We start from the raw sequence: 18579 nt of genomic DNA, 5'->3' as shown, positions 1-18579 counted from the left end.
ACTTAGAAACATCATCTCTGATCAAAACTAACACGATATTCGTGATCAGCACCCCGGAAAACCCCACAGCAGCCACACATTACGACTTTCTAACAGGCCCCGATTTTCCCGATTTTCGGGTCATTGACTTGACCTGGAAGGTCGCCCGATGACCTAGGACCTTATAATTGGATATCACCGGCTTCCTCTCGTGACGGGCAACACGCTCGTTTTTTCCGCGAAGCTCTAGCTCGATCAGGGGCAAACGCGAGGGGGGTCGTACCCCCCCCCCCTTGTGCCGTCGAAGGACGCAAAATGGCCTGTGCCGGCGAGGGTTAAAAAGATTTCGCTTCGCTTGCGCGTTCCGTTCACTCGTATATTTCTCCTTCGCTTTAACCCTCGCCCGTATTCGTGTTTGCCAGCGTCTAACGTATATGGGGGGGGGGGGGGTCCGTTGGATTCTCCTTGCCGTTTGGCCTCTGATGGAGCTAGAGCTTCGCAGAAAAAAACGAGCGCGTTGCCCGCAACGAAAGCCGATGCCGATGATACCCAATTTTATGGTCTTATTTAATGTCACTAGTTGACCTTCTAAGTCAGGTCAATGACCCAAAAATCGGGAAAATCGGGACATGCTGGAAGTTCGTAAAGTGAGGTTGAAAAAAAGGATTTTGTGGGGTGCTGAACACGTAGTTCATGTTAGCTTTGATCACATACCGGATGTCTTAACCCTCGCCCGACGAGGGGGGGTGTGTTGATGCAACCCCCCTAAGGTTTTTTGCAAATAACGTAAAAACGGCGGCGCGTAGCGCCGCCAAATTTGGCATACCCTCTGGGGCAACATTTTCGCACCTTTCAGCTGAAAATTTGAAGTCCCAGTCTTTTCAGGTCAGGTCACCAGGTCACAAAAACCGGTACAAGGTCAGGGGAAATTGGACTAGCTTAGCGGCAACTGAACTCCAGAGCTCACTAAAATTGGTAACAAAGTATATCATTTGATGCGCACGGACGTCCTGAGTTCACTGGTGCTTTTATTTTTGCTCTATATTTTCTAGGTAAAAAGTTATAAGCGAAAAACTTTTAACATGTTTTAGCAAAATTTTTGCACTCATACCCCCCAAAACCCCCCTAAATATTGACTTAGAGTCACCAAACTTTCACAGGGGCGAGATCTTCTATGGACCCACCTACCCTGTAAATTTGGCGTTTCTAAGTGCTATAGGAGCAAATCGCGAGAGGGGGGTCGTACCAACCCCCCCTCGCCGTCTGTGTTATGGAAAAGGCCCTCGCCTGGCGAGGGTTAACCCGCGAGTTGCTGGGGGGGGGGGCGTTAAACGCCCCCACTTTTCTCGCGGGGCTATAGCATAAAACGAGGCGCCGCAGGCGCGCCAAATTTTGGGTACCTGTAGGGAATTGTTTGAAGTTTATTGTGACAAAGTTTCAAAAAATCGGTCGGAAAATTTTTGAGATATCGAGGTTTTAGTGACGTCATGATTTCTGAGTTTTCGACCAAAAACGGCATATGTTCAAAAAATCATATAAAATCACAAAATAGACATACAGACATGCCATAAACGCCATTAGACTGCCAATACCATGAACAATCAAATGGCTATCTTCGATTATTGATTATCGTTCCGCATTTTCCAAAATCTTGAACTAAATCTTGGCAATTTCTCGTGACTACTTCACGACCATGATACATGCATTTCTTAAATTGAACTTTTTGAGCCAAACACGTACAGATATGATAAAATGAATGTCACATTCGTGTTCTTCGCCCAAAATTACCCATAAAACATGTGTCACGGGCTGCGAATATCAGTTTTGATTTTCGGGGATAGGTATGTTGACCTGACCTTGACCTGACCTTGACCCTGACCTATGCTTGACTGACCCCCTACATGAAGCCGACACTCTTGTAGGCCTTATATGATGGATTGTGCACCGTTTTGACAGAGTTACTGACGAGAGGCGCCCATTGCGAAGTACTGAAGTCCATGCTACTGAAAGCCCGATTTTAGGTGTTTGACCTGACCTTGACCCGACCTGTGACCTCAACATTCAACTTTAAAGTACTCATCTGAAGCGTCTTGTCGCGTTCTTTCGTTTGCCGCCTCGTGCGTTTCGCTGCGCCTATTGGTTCTCGAGTTATCGGCTGGGGGCGTTTAACGCTCCCCCCCCCCCAGCAAACGGTGGGTGGCGAAATACCCCAGCAACTGCCGGGTTAATGTATTTAGGCCAGGTCGGGTCAGGTCAGGTCAGGTCAACCATTAGGTGACCTGCCGGCCATCCATAGCAGGTGTTGACCACTATTGACAGCTTCGTAGCATACGAGGGCACCAAATCTATTTCATAAATCTCCAAATGGGAATTCGAAATCAGCCCCAGAAACTACCCTAGAAACATGTAAAACTCGAAATAGTGAAGCAAGGTCATCAAAGGTCAAAGACTTTGACCTGACCTTCACGGGACCTTGAAACCCACACCAAAAAAAGATTGGAAATTGCGCGGATAATGTGAGCCTCAGCCGACATACGCCAATTCGCAATTCCGGTCGAACATGGTCTCGAGAATCAGACCACAGGTCAAAGGTCATTGGGGTCAGGGTCATTAAATTTTAAGAGTATGTGTAAAATTGATTAAATCGAGGGTACTGAAAGTTTCGTCGCGATCGGCCGCTTTTTGCGCGAATTATTCGCGTAAAACCGGGAGGGGGTCCGTTCGACCCCGCTATACCTATGTAAGTGCGAGTGTTAAGTCACTAAAAATCTGTCTTTAAAGTAAAAAAGTTTATTCCTCGAGCTGAGAGGCCAAAGTTGTACAGTTGGAGTAGGTACTTTAACACATCATGTAGGTATGTGCTTACATGCATGCATACATTCTTTTTTTATAAATTTAGTCCGAACCTTTTGATGGGAAGGATTCACAAGGACAGAGCCACCGCTAAGCGAAGCTTGTTGCGATGACCCTGCACCCTCTACCCTCCGATCGCGCAATTCCGATTCTATGGCAGAATTTAGAGTCCAAAGTTTAACGTGCGCACAAAGCCGTGCACGGCCGGTCCCCTCGCTGACTTCGCCTGGCTACGGCCTGCCACCAACCGCAACCATACCTGTCAGGAGGCCCAATGTCGAGCGCCCGTCGCGCTTCGAACCCGGTCTGTCATAACCGGGAACGCGTGCTCTCACCACGCGGAATCCAACGCTCTAACCAACTGAGCTACGGGACCGGCAAATTCTCGAATTAAACATCAATAATACCCACTAAAGACATATTGCTCTTTGGAACGTCGCTTTCGGTATGGGGATATCGTGGGTCTGAGCCAGCTGACACGGGTGACACCCCCTCAGTGGGGTTCTGGCATGGTCTGCGTTGGATCACCCACCACCACAATGGGTGGTTCCTCAAAACCAGCGTAATTCAGACCGGTGTGAGGCGGCGACGTGAGGCACGCAAGTGCGGGACCGTCCCCATGCCGTGGCGGTCCGGGTCAGGGGAGCAGCCCCCTCCCCGCGCGGCGGGCGGTCGCCCATTCATCCGCGACCCCTGCCCCATGACTGAGGGGTTGAGAGGGCAAACATCACGTATTTAAACTGGGCAAACAGACGGTGTTCTACGCTAGGGACATCTCGCGGCTGTGATTCACGATACTGCTTCGCCAAACTGCCTTTAGATGGTGGGTCAGACGGTGTCCGTCTGCTGCTGTGCGCCGAGAATTAGCCCTATAAATTACCATGAATTACACCTTCTAGTGTGACGATACAGTCACATTATCATATAGGTCGCGTTTAGATGCAAATGAAGAAACGACTGCGTTGAAAAAATATGTCATTTCATCGAACGCTGAAATGCTCGAAGTGCTCGCTAAAAAATGAACTCGCTAACTGAGCCCTCAAGGTCGGCTGCCGTGTTGCATTGCATTTAAGCCAAAAACGCGGACTGGGTGTAAGTTGTCGAGAAACAATTTTTGGCCTGAAGTGTTCGCTAAAGTATTATCTACATAGATCCAGGGAACATATTTGCTATCTGTGATGGCTTAGGAGATATTGAATCGTAAGTCCTGCGGTGTACCCTGTTTTGCGGCGGCCCACGTGTTAAAAGCTGCTGAACATTTTTACTTTGACCAAAAAACGCGGGCACAGTTTTGTCTGTACGAAAATGACTTTTGTCCTATCGCATTCCACGTGGGCTGAAAATTCAGAAACCAGGGAACATATTTGCTACGACCAGTACTTTTCACGATTCAGACCGAAACGTGAAAAAATAGCCCCAAAACCCTATGACGGGCACGTCTCCGCGGCGCCCGGCCGCGGGTCGCTAGTTCCCGAAACGACACACCATGGGTCAGGAGGAACGTTCCCACCGGCGGGGCATACGGTACACCACGACTGTTCTCCGCACCGAGTTGGGCCTCCAGGACTGTGGACCGCTGAGTCGCCGAGTGTTGTAGCTAAATTTGGTGAGACAGCGTCGATAGTCACCGGAGATGCATGGAACCCATGATCAAAGTGAGATTGCTCGCTGCAAACGGTGGGAGAAACTAAAGGGCACACGAAGGCCAGTGACCATCTGAAAGGTCATCAGCTAAGTGACAGAGCGACCACGCTCAAAAGCTGGTGGATCCAGGCTAGTGGTACGAGACGAAACAAAGTCCGCTTCCAAAGGCCATGTTATGTTTGTACAGTAGTCAGTATCTAATGTGACCTAAAATCGAGTCCGGTAGCTCCTTGTTACTGTTGTTAGAAGATCAAGACCGGACGTCTGGAATACCATATGGCTACTGTCTGGGACTTTCGATAGTAATCGAGGGAGGTTTATAGTCGTTTACTGGCGTAATAAGTGCATAAATAAGTCTCACTTGATCAGAAAAAGTCGATGCCTTTTGTGATTGACAGTCTTGCAAGGGCCTTGCAACTTCTCGCTATAGGGACAGTACCTACATACACCATTGCCTTATATAGTATTGAACCACAGCAGCTCGTCCGATGCACGTGTCTACACAGAAACACGTGTATGTCGTGTAGGGAGGCGATTCGTTGAAATCAGTGCAGCGGTTCGTCGGACGTTAAACTGAATCGAGTTGATTCATAAACACCGGACGCTGAGCTGAACTTTGCGCTGGTCCGTGACCGAATGGGTGACAAACAGACCAGGCGTCAAAAAAACGGTCCCCAGAAGCGACCTTCGCTGCTGCTCGGAGACGTGGCCTCCACCCTCCTGCTTCATCAAACTCAGACTTCATCTTCACTCAGAGATGTCACGCAAAATTGAAGCGTTTAATGCGGGGAAGTGATGAAGAGAATGAGTGGATAAGAAAAAGTGCAGGGGTAAGCCAGCGTGCGAAGAAGTGACACGGAGGAAATAGAACAAAGACGCGATGGTGCTCCACTCCGCACACACGGACGACCACAGTTTGATAAGTGACAGCTTACCAGCCTATCGTGTCTATTGAGTTCGGCCAGGTGCCGTTCACGAGCCTCGACCTTGGTCGGGAAAGGAGGCCCGTCTGCCGCGGGTCGACACGCGGATTCGACGGCACGGCAGCCTCCGAGCCCTTTCGTGTCGGTGGGTACCGTTCGCAGAGGTCTATCGAAGCGGGAGGAGAGCGGCACGGTACGGTTCGGGTCGGCTGCACGGTTCGACCTGGCGGCCCAAGACCAGTCACGCTGTCGACCGCAACGAGCGCACCAGACTGCCGAGTTTACCGACAGAACGGAGCGGTACGGACCAGAAACGGCTGCAATTACGATCACGGTCTGAAGCAAAACATTTATGGTCCCATCGACCCAGATTAGAAGGCAGGCAACGTGAAAAGGCTGGATCACAGGGAGCTGTATGACGTTCTGTGCCGCTGGTTGAAACCGACAGTTATCTCACGGTGTCGTAACCTATGGAGCATCAAAACCGTCGTTCTGGTTCGACAGTGACCTCAGAACTCAGGTCATATCTCGCGTGTCTCTGTTGGGGTATCGGCTCTGGTGCTGTTCTCAGACCATGACCTCAGGGCGAGTGGTCTGAGTGTGACCTATAGGCTGACCTTAGGTCACCGTACGCGCACCATCACCTCCAACCACCTTCACCGCCTTCGCATCTCCCGTCATCGCGGTGCTCCGGGCCGGCGGCGTTCGAAATCAGGCTCGCGTGGGCGTCACCGGCGCGCCACCTCTCGTCATCTCCGCGCCGGGTTCGTCCGACGCGGCTCATTAGCGCCGGATGCGCCGCGATAGCGCCGTGATTGGCGCGGTGCCGGCGCCGGACTGGCGTGAGACACCGCCGGCCGCCGGCGGACGGCCGATACGGTGCTACTGTGACCCTGATGTCGGGACCATGTGATCCCAATCACCCACTGAAGGCCGGGGCACGGCGATCGGCACGGAAAACAGCCACCGATCGCGCTGAATGGGATCGACCGGCGCGCTAATTGGTCCCTGTCAACTCAATGAAACGAGGCGGGGTCGGGAGCGACACGAGGCAGCCTCGGAGATAGAGGAGACGGGCTTGGAGATAGCGGCGACCGGGCTCTCCGCTTCATGCTATCGTCCCTAGTGTAATGGTCCTCCTAATAAGGCACGCCTTGAATTTAAAGGCCGATGAGTTTCAATCTAGTGAGTGTGTTCCCACTGTGATATATCGCTGACAGTGAGTCATTTATCGTCTATAGACAGCTACGGTCCTGTTCCGACCGAGATGGTCAGAGTACCGTCCCTATCGCCTCACTGCAGAGGACAAGGCTGACACACGGCCTCGCGCCGCGATCCACTCGAGTGGAGCTTACGCGACCACTTGTGGGGTGGCCCCATCATACGATAGGGTGGACTTTAAATTCCGCCGTCTCGGTGACCTGTCATAAAGAGATGAACCAGCTCACCAGATGGGTCATCCGCCGGGGCGCCACGCGTCACGAACGTCACACGTCACGTCACACGTCACGTTCGTCATCGCCCGTCGCGTGCCGGGCACAGAGGACGGTCGTCACAAACACAAGTTGCGGCTGACCGGGCAGACAGGGGCGACAGATCGGCGGCCGTCCGTCCGTCACTGGCGGATCTATCAGCCATCTCCGGAGCCCATCCGTCAGACGGGGGACGTGTTTGCCACTCAATCAGCAGCCCCCGAGCCGGTGCTGGCACGAGGCCCACCTGGCGCCGGTGGTTAGCCGGATCACCTGCAGAGCTCACCCCTCCCGTACACACACCTCACAGGAGTCTGGCCCGATCGCGAGCAGACCATCCTCGGACGATTACCACCGGTAACTAGCACCAATTTCCACTGGCGCCGAGCCGGCGATTGCACGAAATTGGACTCGGCTGTCGGCGCCCGGCAACTGCCTCAGATTGTCAGGGGACCCTGAACGGGCACGTTCACTACAATTGGCCTGGGGAATCTCCGTGTCGAAATGAGACGGTTAATTGTCCGACAATAACCCGGAGACCGCTCCAAGGATGGGGTCGTTCTGGACGACTCCATCTCATCACCACGGTCTCAATGGAACGGCTCATCAACAGGATCGCTTCATAAGCCGAGCTCGAGCACCAGCCAGCGTCACATAGCGACAAAGAACCGGGCCAGCCGCCGCCCAGTGACAATACAGCTCGATTAATCAATACCACCCCAGCTTCAACAGACCCGAAACCTAACCCTTCAGTACCCAACCATAACGACAAAACGGACGTGGACAATCAGCGACCCTCACCCCATCGACAGCTCCCCGTGAGGGTCGGCCATACAGCCTCTGGCAATCACCACCACAGCGACCACCATCGAACAAAGCCCTATTTATCACAGAGCCCTGAGCGGCTGCATTGTGATCAGCGTGCGCCGGAATGTGTGTTGTGATAAAGGTGCGCAGGGCGCGGACAGACCGCCTGTGGTGGGAGTTCCGGTGCACGGACAGAGTGGGCACCTCAGGGCTGAGGGGTACAGTCGTACGCAAGCGACACTCTGACCGAGGAAGGCGCAAGGAGGGAGGGGTGTACCGTCGGGCGAATGTTGGGAATCGTGGATTGCCTGCACGACTACCTGCAGACTCACTATAATTCGCACACACCAGGGGCAAACATATTGTGCTAAAAAAAACGCACACATTAGACCGGTAGCCACAAGCATGGAGCGAGACACGGATGGCGGTGCCAGACTGCCGGCGCCGGTGGCGGCAGCTGGAGTTCACCCCTCCCCCTCCCCTCCCCAGACAGGTGGTGGCGGCAGGAGGAGGGGCGGCCACGAGCCGTGACGGCGTGCCGTGACGGTCCGCCGCCATCGCTGGACCCCGGCTCATGGCACGGCTCAACCCTTTCCATAAAGGCAGTCCGACACTTGAGAAGACAGACCGATTAAATTCCTCGGCCTATTAGGGGTTAGGCACCATACAATGTGGATCTAGTGCTAAATGGAAACATTACGCTGCTTCAAGTGGCCAAAGGGCATCAATGTCACCTGCCTGGCCCAGAAATCAAGCACAGATGCTTGGAGCTTTACGCCAGACATGAGATAGACAAGGCATGGAAGAGGCAAGGATAAGCATCTAAGTAAGGACCTGCCCCCCGAGATCAAACAGCATCATCGTCCACATCCTTTACCGGAAGAGCTGTCGGAACTGGACCGCCCTCCTACCGCCGCCGCCGCCGCCGCCCGGTGACTGGGTTTGTTTGTGAATGGCGCTCGATTGACGATGACTCAGCGGCAGAGAGTGGTGCATTCACGGGTCGCCTCGGTTGGTGAGACTCCCCAGAGACGCGCAGCGTCCGTCGGGTGGCGCTCTCCCACAGCGGAGCAGCCACCGGATGTGTGCGGCTCCCGAGGCGACACCGCTGCCGCTCTCGGCGCCACTCCTCTGTATGTGTGTCTGTGTGTGTCGCGCGCAGCGGCGCCTGTATCCTGCCACAATCAGACCCATTGTGAGGCGCACAGCTCAGTGAGAGTTCAGAGAGAGTTAGGCGCAAACAGCAGCGACTGTAACGGCAGAAAGAAACGGTGAGTGGCTTCAGAAAAATAAAGGGAAACTGGCGAGGAAAGGCAAGGACAAAACGTCGAAAAGACATTGAAAGTGATGTAAAGCTGAGGATCATCCAACATAAGCTCTGCTAAGCCTAACTCAGAGAGCTGCACAATGCCCGGTACTGCATAAACGTAAAACCAATGTAAGCTTACAATGCGGGAAGGGTTTGACCACCAAAGCGGCTCGTCAGTACGCACAAACGTGGCCACTGTTTGGTCGCTGGCAGCAGCGTCCTTTGACGGTGACGGGACCAGTCGGCGCACTTCAGTGCTTCTTCGCAGACACGGCACGCATTACTGAGTGAGCCCAAATGGAGAAGAGAGGGGAGGGTCACAGAGGGCCACGCATACCGAGAGAGCGATCACCGCAGCCAAGCGCCGCAGGAAGAGCGATGGAAAACGCTGTGGCCGACCATATGAAGGACCAAGAACTAATGAGGGACCAGGAGACCAGTGCAGACCAGCGAAAAGTCATGGTAGAGGACCATTACAGAGGACGTGCAGCGTGGCGGAATGCGGCCTATCACCGAGTAATCTCATCAGTAGGGCTTAGGCCGTGTCCTTGCGTTGTGTGAAGCCGGGCTGTAGAAAAGACTTCCGCGAAGTCTTACAAAATATTTGCTACATATACATATTCGGCCATAAAGTTGGATTTCGTGGGGTGATTGGATCAGAACTAGATTTCATGCTCGTTTACCTCAATTCGATGGACGATGAAATAACCGGAACAGGCTACCGATATGAACGAATCTACTTTGCCCAACAAAAAGGCAAAAGCCGCAAAAAGAGGTCTAAAGCAATAGACGGCTACTTCAGACATGCCTGACCAGTGACCAGTGACCGAACTGGTAGGTCGCCCGTCCGCTGGGGGGTGTCAGGGGCGGGGCGGCAGCGCGTTTGTCCCTGTTACTGGCGCTGTGATTTAGTGCGGGGCAAACATAACACTATGACGGATGGTGGTGCCGCCCCCGGCCGCACGATGCATATTCAGATACGAGGGTGTCCGGGACGCGAGTTTCCTAAGTGTGGAACTATTCATACCGTCGCCCGTTCGAGTGACGTCATCAGCTGGCGCTGGCGGCTAGGTGCATGGATTGGCGGGTCCTTAAGTTGGCGAAGAGGCGGAGCCAGTTATCCTGCGTAAATATTTAGCCAGTCTTAATTTTAGCGAGTTCCCTAGTTAGGGAAAAAGCAACTTGTTCTACGTGAATATATAACCGGTGTTATTTCAGTTATCGTTCGTGCATTCGCCCACCTTGGAAGCATATCTCCTACGAGGTGCTTGAGTTTTGACGGTGGGGTTTGTGCACTGCGTTTCGCTTCAGCATTGAGTAAATGTCTTCAGTATTACGGCTGGTGATACTGCCTGTCGGCGTTGAATGATGTTTAACCCTCGCCCATGTAGGGGGGGTTGGTGCAACCCCCCCCCCCCTGAGGCTTTTCGGAAATAGTGCAAAAACGGCGGCGCGCAGCGCCGCCAAATTTTGGGTACCTTATGGGGCAAACCTTGCGCATCTTTTGATAAAAAAATTTGACCGGGTCATGTCAGGTCACGGAGTTATGACGTCACAAAGGGAACAGCCTCCGGCCGGATTTTCACAAACTGAGTGCCAACGCCCGAGGTTTCCTGCCGATGGTACGGACATCGGTGGATGGATCGTGATGAAACTTCCCATGCATGTTGGGGCAAGTATTGGCTATCATATGGTATAAGAAACTTGACCGGGTCAGGTCAGGTCACGGAGCTATGACGTCACAAGAGGAACAGCGTCCGGTACTATTTTTGAAAAGCGCCCGAACTACTATTTTGCTAATTCTTGTCACCTCAATGGGAATATGCAGCAATATTAGCTTATATAGGGAGCAAATGGACCTCCCAAATCCAAAAATACAATCAGATTTCAAAAATTTAAATTTTGATTTTTCGAATTTCTGCCGCCGACTGTGACCTTGCCGACTTCCGGCGCTCCCAACGCGCCATTTTTAGAGCTAGGGAAACGAAATACATACCAAACGATAGAGAATTGATCAAGGAACACGATAGTGAAGGTTTCAAGTCGATATCTCCCACCGTTTTGCCGCAATCGTCGCCGAAAGTTGAAAAAAGTCTATTTTTCCGAAAATTTGACCTTTGACCGGTCAAAAGTAGGTCAAATGTTGACCTAGGACCAAAAATATACCACCAATCGCGAGATCTCGGCGAGAGCAATCCGTTGGTCTTTTCCGCTAAGCTCTACGACGCTCCGTTTTCAAACGCCAAGGGTGGGGGGGTCGCACCAACCCCCACCTGCATGGGCGAAGGTGGCAGATCGCCGTTTACGGGCGAGGGTTAACACCAATAGGACACAGATTAGCAGGTAGTGCGGATTTATTATTAGCAGATTTATTAGCGAGATTATTAGCGGATTTTTTAATTATTATTTTATTAGCAGGTAGTGCGGATCTATAGTGCGGATAGTGAGTGATGCCATCTGGACCAATACTGGAGATGGTAGCGCCACCTGCCGCCACTTAACTGCTCGCTACTTGCAACAGTGCCTGGCTGGTGCTGTGTGCTGATTGTTTGAAGCGTAGTACCTTATGACGCACAATATAAGGTCACTTTGCAAAATTTGAGGAGCATGGACGAATTAATTTGTGAGACATTGACGCCTTAGTAATACGTAATTGTTCCCAACACAAGCTACGTATTAGATTTCAATGTATTGCTCAACTTCCCATAATAACACCAGGGGCGCTAGTACCGCGCGCCGCTAGCCTATAATCGTGCAGCGATTGGTCGGCCGACTGTGAGCCATGACGTCACAGCCTGTAACGTCATCTTGGCGAAGCTTCGCCAATCAGAGACCTTAGGTATGGGCAGTTCCACACTTAAAGGGACACTCCCACCTTAACATTAGTTTTGAGTTGAGATAGCCAAATTGGTGGCCATGGCCTGCAAATTCCGGTTTGGGCACTTACAACATCGAAAAATGCTTTAATTCGAAGATATGGAATTTCAAACTTGCAGTTTTCGGATTCTAAGGGGCTAATGCATTGGAATGCCCCCTTAGAATTTGTGACGTCAGCGGAGATCTAACGATTTTTAAATCTTAGACTAAAACCATCGTTAACACGTGGTGGTATACGCTGCTTTGCGCGCAACGTCTGCCGCACTATAAGGCTGCCAAATTATTGCTTCCAAATAAAGTCGCTAGTAACAGGGAGATCCCAAAAAGTAAACAAAAGTAAAAGCCTAATATCTTGAAAACCAGTGAATATTTTTCGGTGAAATTTGGTAGATATTCGTTTTCGCTCTTTCTGAACCAAGGGTCATCACTTCCATGCCAATTCATTAACTTTTTTGAAGGTGGGAGGGTCCCTTTAAGAAACTCGCGTCCGGGCCGGGCAAACACATGTCTGCTCGTGCCGCGGGCACACCTGTTAGCTGTGCCACGCAGGCCGGCATTGTGCCGTGCATACCTTCCTCAGAGCAGAGCAGACAGAGCTGCCAGACAGCCTGGCTCCTGGGGCTGTGTACTGATAGAGCCCTGGTACTTCTGCACTCACTAATGCACTCCACACAACAGGCAGCTCTTGACAATGGATGGTAATGGGGAAAGAGGACGGTAAAACCAACATTTATGCTTTAGTCGTGTATGTGGGATGAACGAACAAGAAGACGTAAAAGCTTCGGAAAGGACATGAAGAATAAGTCGTATTTCGTTGATTAGATAGAAAATCGCGAAAGAGGCAAACATAAGCCGTAAGGGGTTTACGAGCTGAACAATGTCGCCTGATGTGATATTTCCAACCAAAATAGTTCATGGTGACGGAAAAAGTTCCACGACAATGTAGATTCTCAGATATACGAGTTATCGTTTGTCTGAGAATCAGCTGATAGGATTTGGGTTGACAAAGCTACGAATATTTACGATTGGGTTGATGTCATCATTCATAACAATGCTTATTGCTTCATAAATTCCTGTCAGAAATATTAAACAGATCCCTGACAGCACACGAGTCGATTCAATGAATTGTTACTCGTTCAATAGCAGCGGAACACGTGGTCTTCGCAATCGCGAACGTCACATCGCAGACGCAGACATCCGCGCTCCCAAGTCCCAGGCCTCGTGTTAGGAGCCCCCCAGCCCTCCGAGGTCACCGGAACGACCCCCCCCCCCCCTCCGGCGTCGGACCGGCCGGCGTCTGCTGCTCCGGGCGCGTGACTCACCCAGTCGGCACTTTTTATCACAACAGCCAGCCGGCCGAACGAGCAGAGACGCTCTGTCTCAGCAGATGTCATCCGGCGCAGCGCCCGAGCCCAGACCTAGCCGGATCGGAGAGACGGGCGGACGGGGAGGGGCGGGAGGGCGTGGGGCAGAGGTCACGCCAGCTGACCGGAACAGCAGCCCACCGCGCCGGCGAGGGACGCGGCACACATGGCCCCGGAGGTCCGAGACACGTGTCTCGGCGGGACGCTGACGATAAAGCCACGTCGTCTGCACGATCGAGTCCAGAATCACCCAGCCCGGCCGGAAGTTATACAAACAGCTGCGCAAAAATGACAAATTAGAAACTAACACCCGTGAACAAGCGACTAATTAGTGTTGGATTAACGCAGGCGACTGCGGTGCTATTCAGGGTCGGATGGCTAATTTTGTTACGTCGACAGCTCACAAGTGTCATCTGTCGTGCACGAATTTGCACGCAGGGATGACAAGACGAGCTGTCCGAGCGTGTGACATCGTGCGGTGCAATCAGAGGTCTGATAGTGCCGATGGCCAGTGAAGCCTTGCTGCAGAGAGGAAATGAACGCTGCATGGGGTGGATTAATTCAGTGGAAGACTGACGAGCCGCCGAGACTATAGAGAGGAGGCACTGGAGTTTGTCATCTCTGAGGCGTCTCTCTGCATTGGCCTTCAAATGCATCACCGCCGAAAACTAACGCACTCTTTGATCACATAAACACGTGGGCCTTAGAGGTCATTTGTGAAGGGTCACTGATCACTCTGAGGATAAACTTTGCGCGCTGCACAAATATTTCTCGGTCGGAGTACATTGCGATTGATACAACTAGTCATCCTCCAATCGAGTGGCGAGATAAGGTAACTGAACCAGCAGAGTGATTACATATATGATTCAACTCTGCACTGATGTAAACGCTGATTGCTCTGCAACCGAGTCCTTCAAAAGGTCGCGGGTGTGCACTTTAGTCGGCACTATCAATCTCACGATACCTGGACATAATGCAAACAGGGAAAGATTTGTAAGTTTGCAGTTTCCACCTATAGGTTTACTCAGCTAAGTGCAAGAGCGAGAAACCTTATGGCAAAAGACTGAATTATATAAAGGACACCTGGCCAAGGAACGTCTATCTCGGGAAGAGCCTTCATATGGTGAGGAGTGCACTTATATGTCATCATTCATCTGTCAGCATAAAACACTTAGACCGTCGGTAAATAGCGCCAAAAAGCTCCCTGTTTTACCTACCATCCAGCATCATTGTATATCCCACTCACGGTTGGCAGTCCTGCACCATCTGTAGCGGTGGCCTCTACCGGGGTGTGTGAAGCCAACTCGACAGATTACACACTCCGCACGTTATCTCACCGGGGTGCGGTGTGCGTGCCCAGCTCCTCCTACACTCTGTCGGTAAATACACCCCGGAGCCCACTCTGTCGGTGGTTTGACACGGTACTGACACGCAATCATTGTGTCTGAATGCACCGCGCGCCGCCGCGGCCAAACATGGACGGCGGAGCGTTGTTTGGGGCGGCGGCGACAACACCGCGGCACCCGGCCGGCCTATCGGACACCACCTGCGTCGTAATAGCGCCGGTTGGGTCAGTGAGGACTGTTGGTATCGAGAGAGACCGAACACAGCACATTCCATCACCACTGTATCGCCCCGCGGACGCCGAAAACAAAGCCATGAAGCGGCGCGCGGCGGTTGGCCGGGCAGTGTTTACTGAGGACCGTCAGCTTTGGACGAGCACACAACAGCTCGGGCCTCACAGGACGCCGCCGGGGCCACCACAGCTTCCTCTGTGGACCGGACGAGGAGCGTCGCAGCCGGCGGCCTATCAGACAGAGCAGCTGCTCCAGCTGTGTGGGTTCCCGTCCCCGACTCCCCACCCTTCCTGTCGGGTGCTCCACATTGGCCCCACTGAATAGATATGGATCACGCGCCATATCATCGGCCAGCTGCAGTGTGGCTCGGACCGGTCTCTCGGTTAAACGAGACACGCTGCCGCGATGGGGTGTGGAGTGAGTGAATGGGGTGGGGTCACCCACCGACAATGGTATGCGGCTTGAGTGGGCACCCACACACCACAGCCAAACAAACGGGACGACCGTCGTCCGGTCAAGGGGCGCTGACAGACGGAGGTTGTCGCGTCCTCCAGAGTCCTCCAGGGTCCTTCACAATGCTCCAGGGTCGCGTCCTCCTCCATCTGCCGGTCCTCAGCGTCCTCGGGGGTCGGGCCGACCCTCCCCTCCCCGCCGCACCCCTCGCTGCTCGTAGACAGCTGAGTCAAGAACTCACTCAACCGGGTGCCGCGCTAACGCGCTCAAGTGGGTAATGGCTGGGGATGCGCTCCTACCAGTCTCCACCACCGCAGGGTATGCCTCCACCGCTTCCGTTCGACGCCAGCCGGCCACATCGACCGCTTCATCAGACCAGCGGCGTTTATAGACCGGCCCGTGAGTCACTCACGTCCCCTCCCCGCTCCGTGAACTACCCCCGACCGAGGGAGGGAGCGAGGAATGCCTCCTCCCCTCCCCTCCCCTCCCTCCCCGCCGACCTACCGACCGTAACAGCAGGGGGCCAGTGACATTCAGTACCGGTATTTACCGACCTGCTCCTGGTAAATTTACCAGTCAATCGACCGGTGTCCCTGTCGGCGACTCAGAGCGGCGGGTGGCCGGTCGGGCGCGCCTAGCGATGGAGTATGGCAACAACCCCCCATAAAGATGTCCACGGTGGGACGAACGATGGTTTTACAGATCACCACAGCTTGGCGCCTCGGTGCTTACGCTGTGTACAACGACCGGCGTACGGGGAAATAGGCGACTGCGCGCGATTTAGAGCCTGTAGTAAAGTGACCAATCCGGCCTGAGTTGCAGTCTTATCTCGCCTGCACGGGAACACCTGGTCAGTCCGGCACTGCAGGTTTGCTCACGTTCGCGGCCAAGGAATTCCAGTGGTTATTTCAGTCGAATGGTATTATTTCGAAATGTCCCGTTATTCCATTGCGCGTCTTTTTCAGCGGTGCTGTCCTGGTATTGGATTATGGATACTGGATAGCATGTACTCGACTACCGTTGCAAATTGGCTTAGCGAGAGAGCATATAGCTTGCAAAAAGGACATTCTAAGGAATAGTCTTATAAAGTAAACATAAACAAAGACATTCCACTTTTCCCGTTATTCATCAGAGAGCGCATGTTCTTGGTTCGTGCTCGATCTCCCAATTCCAGGAAGCCTCCTCCGCCACACGGCACAGGTGTTGTATTTGTGCGCCGTAACCGCATTACACGCTAAAGTCATCAAAGAGGCAGGGGCACCCCTCTGAGAGGTAGGTGAGGTGGGACGGTCCCTCCAGGGGCGGGGAGCGGGAGAGGGAGCCCGGATCAAAGGAGCACGTCCCGACAGGTATCGGCAGGACCCAGGTGATGAGGTAATAACACCTGAGCGGGTCCGGAATGGCCCGACCTGACCAAACACGAACCGTCTCAACACCGTTCCGCGCACCACCCGACACGCACTTCTTGGCCGAGCCGCGTTAGCTTTGGCAGCGACTTCGGACCCGTGCAAACGGCCCACCGGCTGTGCGTAACGACACTGGGGCCGCACTGTGCGGCGGGACATACATCACAACCAACGCCGGCGGTGTGCACACTGACGCACAATGGCCCTCGGAGGGCAGCCCGCCGCGCCGCTGCACCTGGGGTGCCACTGTCACCTGAGTCAACATCGGGAGGGCGGGACGACGGCCGCGTGTGACCGGTCCGCTGAGGGACTGTGCCATTCTGTCAGTGACCAGCTGCCGCCGCGAGTGAGCTTTCGAAGGGGTGTTTGGGATTTACAGTGCCGTGAGTGAGGTGTCCCGCAGCTGCCGTTTATCTGTATGTTTGTAAAACTGATTGCTAATATTCCCGTTGGTATTTTGTGAAACGAATGGCCTGTCCAGCAATTGTCCCCGGGTTGATGATTCAGAGCTATGGTGACCTTCAATGGGCTTTTGGAACATAGATGGACCGATTCTCTCACACAAATATAAATTTTGCATCAGGACAAATCAACATGACTAACACGCAAGGACGGAAAATCAAACAACCTCTGAATCACCTTTTATCACGCACAATCGCGAGGGCGTTCGGCGGCTTTGCGAAAGGCCGTATCTGGCCCAAATTCCAGATAGCCTATCTCCCATTTTCTGCAGCCCCCACCACCTCTCGGCTCTCACACGTGTCGCGTCTCTCAGGCTCTTGTCTGACTCCCAGCTCCCGACCTACCTCTCTGCTTTGCCGCGGCGCCGGCATCGGAGGCGCCTCCCGCTCCAGGTCGGTGAAGGTGCGCAGGTGACCAAAGTCAGACACCACCACCGACGCCGGCCGCGACGATCGCTTCCTGTCGACGAGCATGGCTGGAGTCTGAAAACGGAGACACGGATAAGTCACAGACGGAGCGAGGTCCCGTCCCGCCGCTGCGGACGATCACGGAATAAGACTGAGAGCTCAGCGGCTCTCGAAGCGCGGCGCCGGCAGCACAGAGGCGGGGACGTCAGTCGAGCGCGGCTAAATTCGCGTGCCCGGTGGTCGCCGACGGACGTGTTTTTGTCGAGCCATTCCGCTCGACTAGTGACGGTCGCCGGGGCCGGAGACGACGGACCGATCAGATGATACCGTCCACTGAGTGCGGTCACACGGATCTCATGACGGGTGGAACCGAGCCAGAAAAAAAAAACAGACGTCACTCAGTCGCACACGCTTACCTCAGATCAGGCAGTTCTCCTGAAGACAAAAGACACGCCTCCGCACGCACCGCACACCCCACACCACGCGCCTGTCACCGCCGCACTGGCTCAGCACGCGCCGGGACGGTCGAGCGGCGGCCGCCAGCTGGCCGACCTGCCTGCCACCTGGCGGCGGAAACATGAAGCACACCGCCGGCGGCCGGCGGAAGGGGCGTCCTCCGTGGTTTTTTGGCGGACGTGGCGGTGGAAGAGCCCGACTCCCACGTCTAATCGGCGACGGACGACGGGCGTCAACGAAATTCCCGGTCCGTGCCAGCCACGGCCGTGCCGAAAAATCACGTGATTGGTAGGTAGCCGTGGCGTGAGGGAAGGGGGAGCCGAGTTCCGCGTGAAACACAGCCAGTGGCGTAGACAGGGGGGGGGGGCCATGGGGGCCATGGCCCCCCCTTTCCGCCCAGCCGCCCAAATGGCGCCCCAATTAGCGCCGACTAGGCTGATGCCGTTTTACAGAGAGAGCATGAATTAAAAAGTGATGTGCAGGCAGGGATCGAACTCAATATCTCTTTGGGGGTGCCTGGACACCTAAATAATCTCCAGGGCACCCCCAAATACGACCTGAGCCCCCAAATGTTGAAGGGCGCCCCTCCG

General features: G+C 53.7%; 1 protein-coding gene across 1 annotated transcript in view; it reads right to left on the bottom strand.

Annotated features, from left to right (window-relative positions):
• LOC122366465 overlaps positions 1–18270 on the bottom strand; it is a 57807-nt gene extending 39537 nt beyond the window's left edge. Inside the window, exons 1-2 of the mRNA XM_043338759.1 lie at positions 17950–18270; positions 17471–17608 (exon numbers count right to left, since the gene is read on the bottom strand). Coding sequence (XP_043194694.1) covers positions 17471–17599 — 129 coding nt within the window. The 5' untranslated portion in view covers positions 17600–17608; positions 17950–18270. The remainder of the gene's footprint in view (positions 1–17470; positions 17609–17949) is intronic.
• Between the last annotated feature and the right edge of the window lie 309 nt (positions 18271–18579).

The sequence above is a fragment of the Amphibalanus amphitrite genome, unplaced genomic scaffold (genome assembly GCF_019059575.1).
Source record: "Amphibalanus amphitrite isolate SeventyFive unplaced genomic scaffold, NRLGWU_Aamphi_draft 000809F_arrow, whole genome shotgun sequence".
Lineage (NCBI taxonomy): Eukaryota > Metazoa > Arthropoda > Thecostraca > Balanomorpha > Balanidae > Amphibalanus > Amphibalanus amphitrite.
This window is presented reverse-complemented; position numbering and strand designations above follow the sequence as displayed.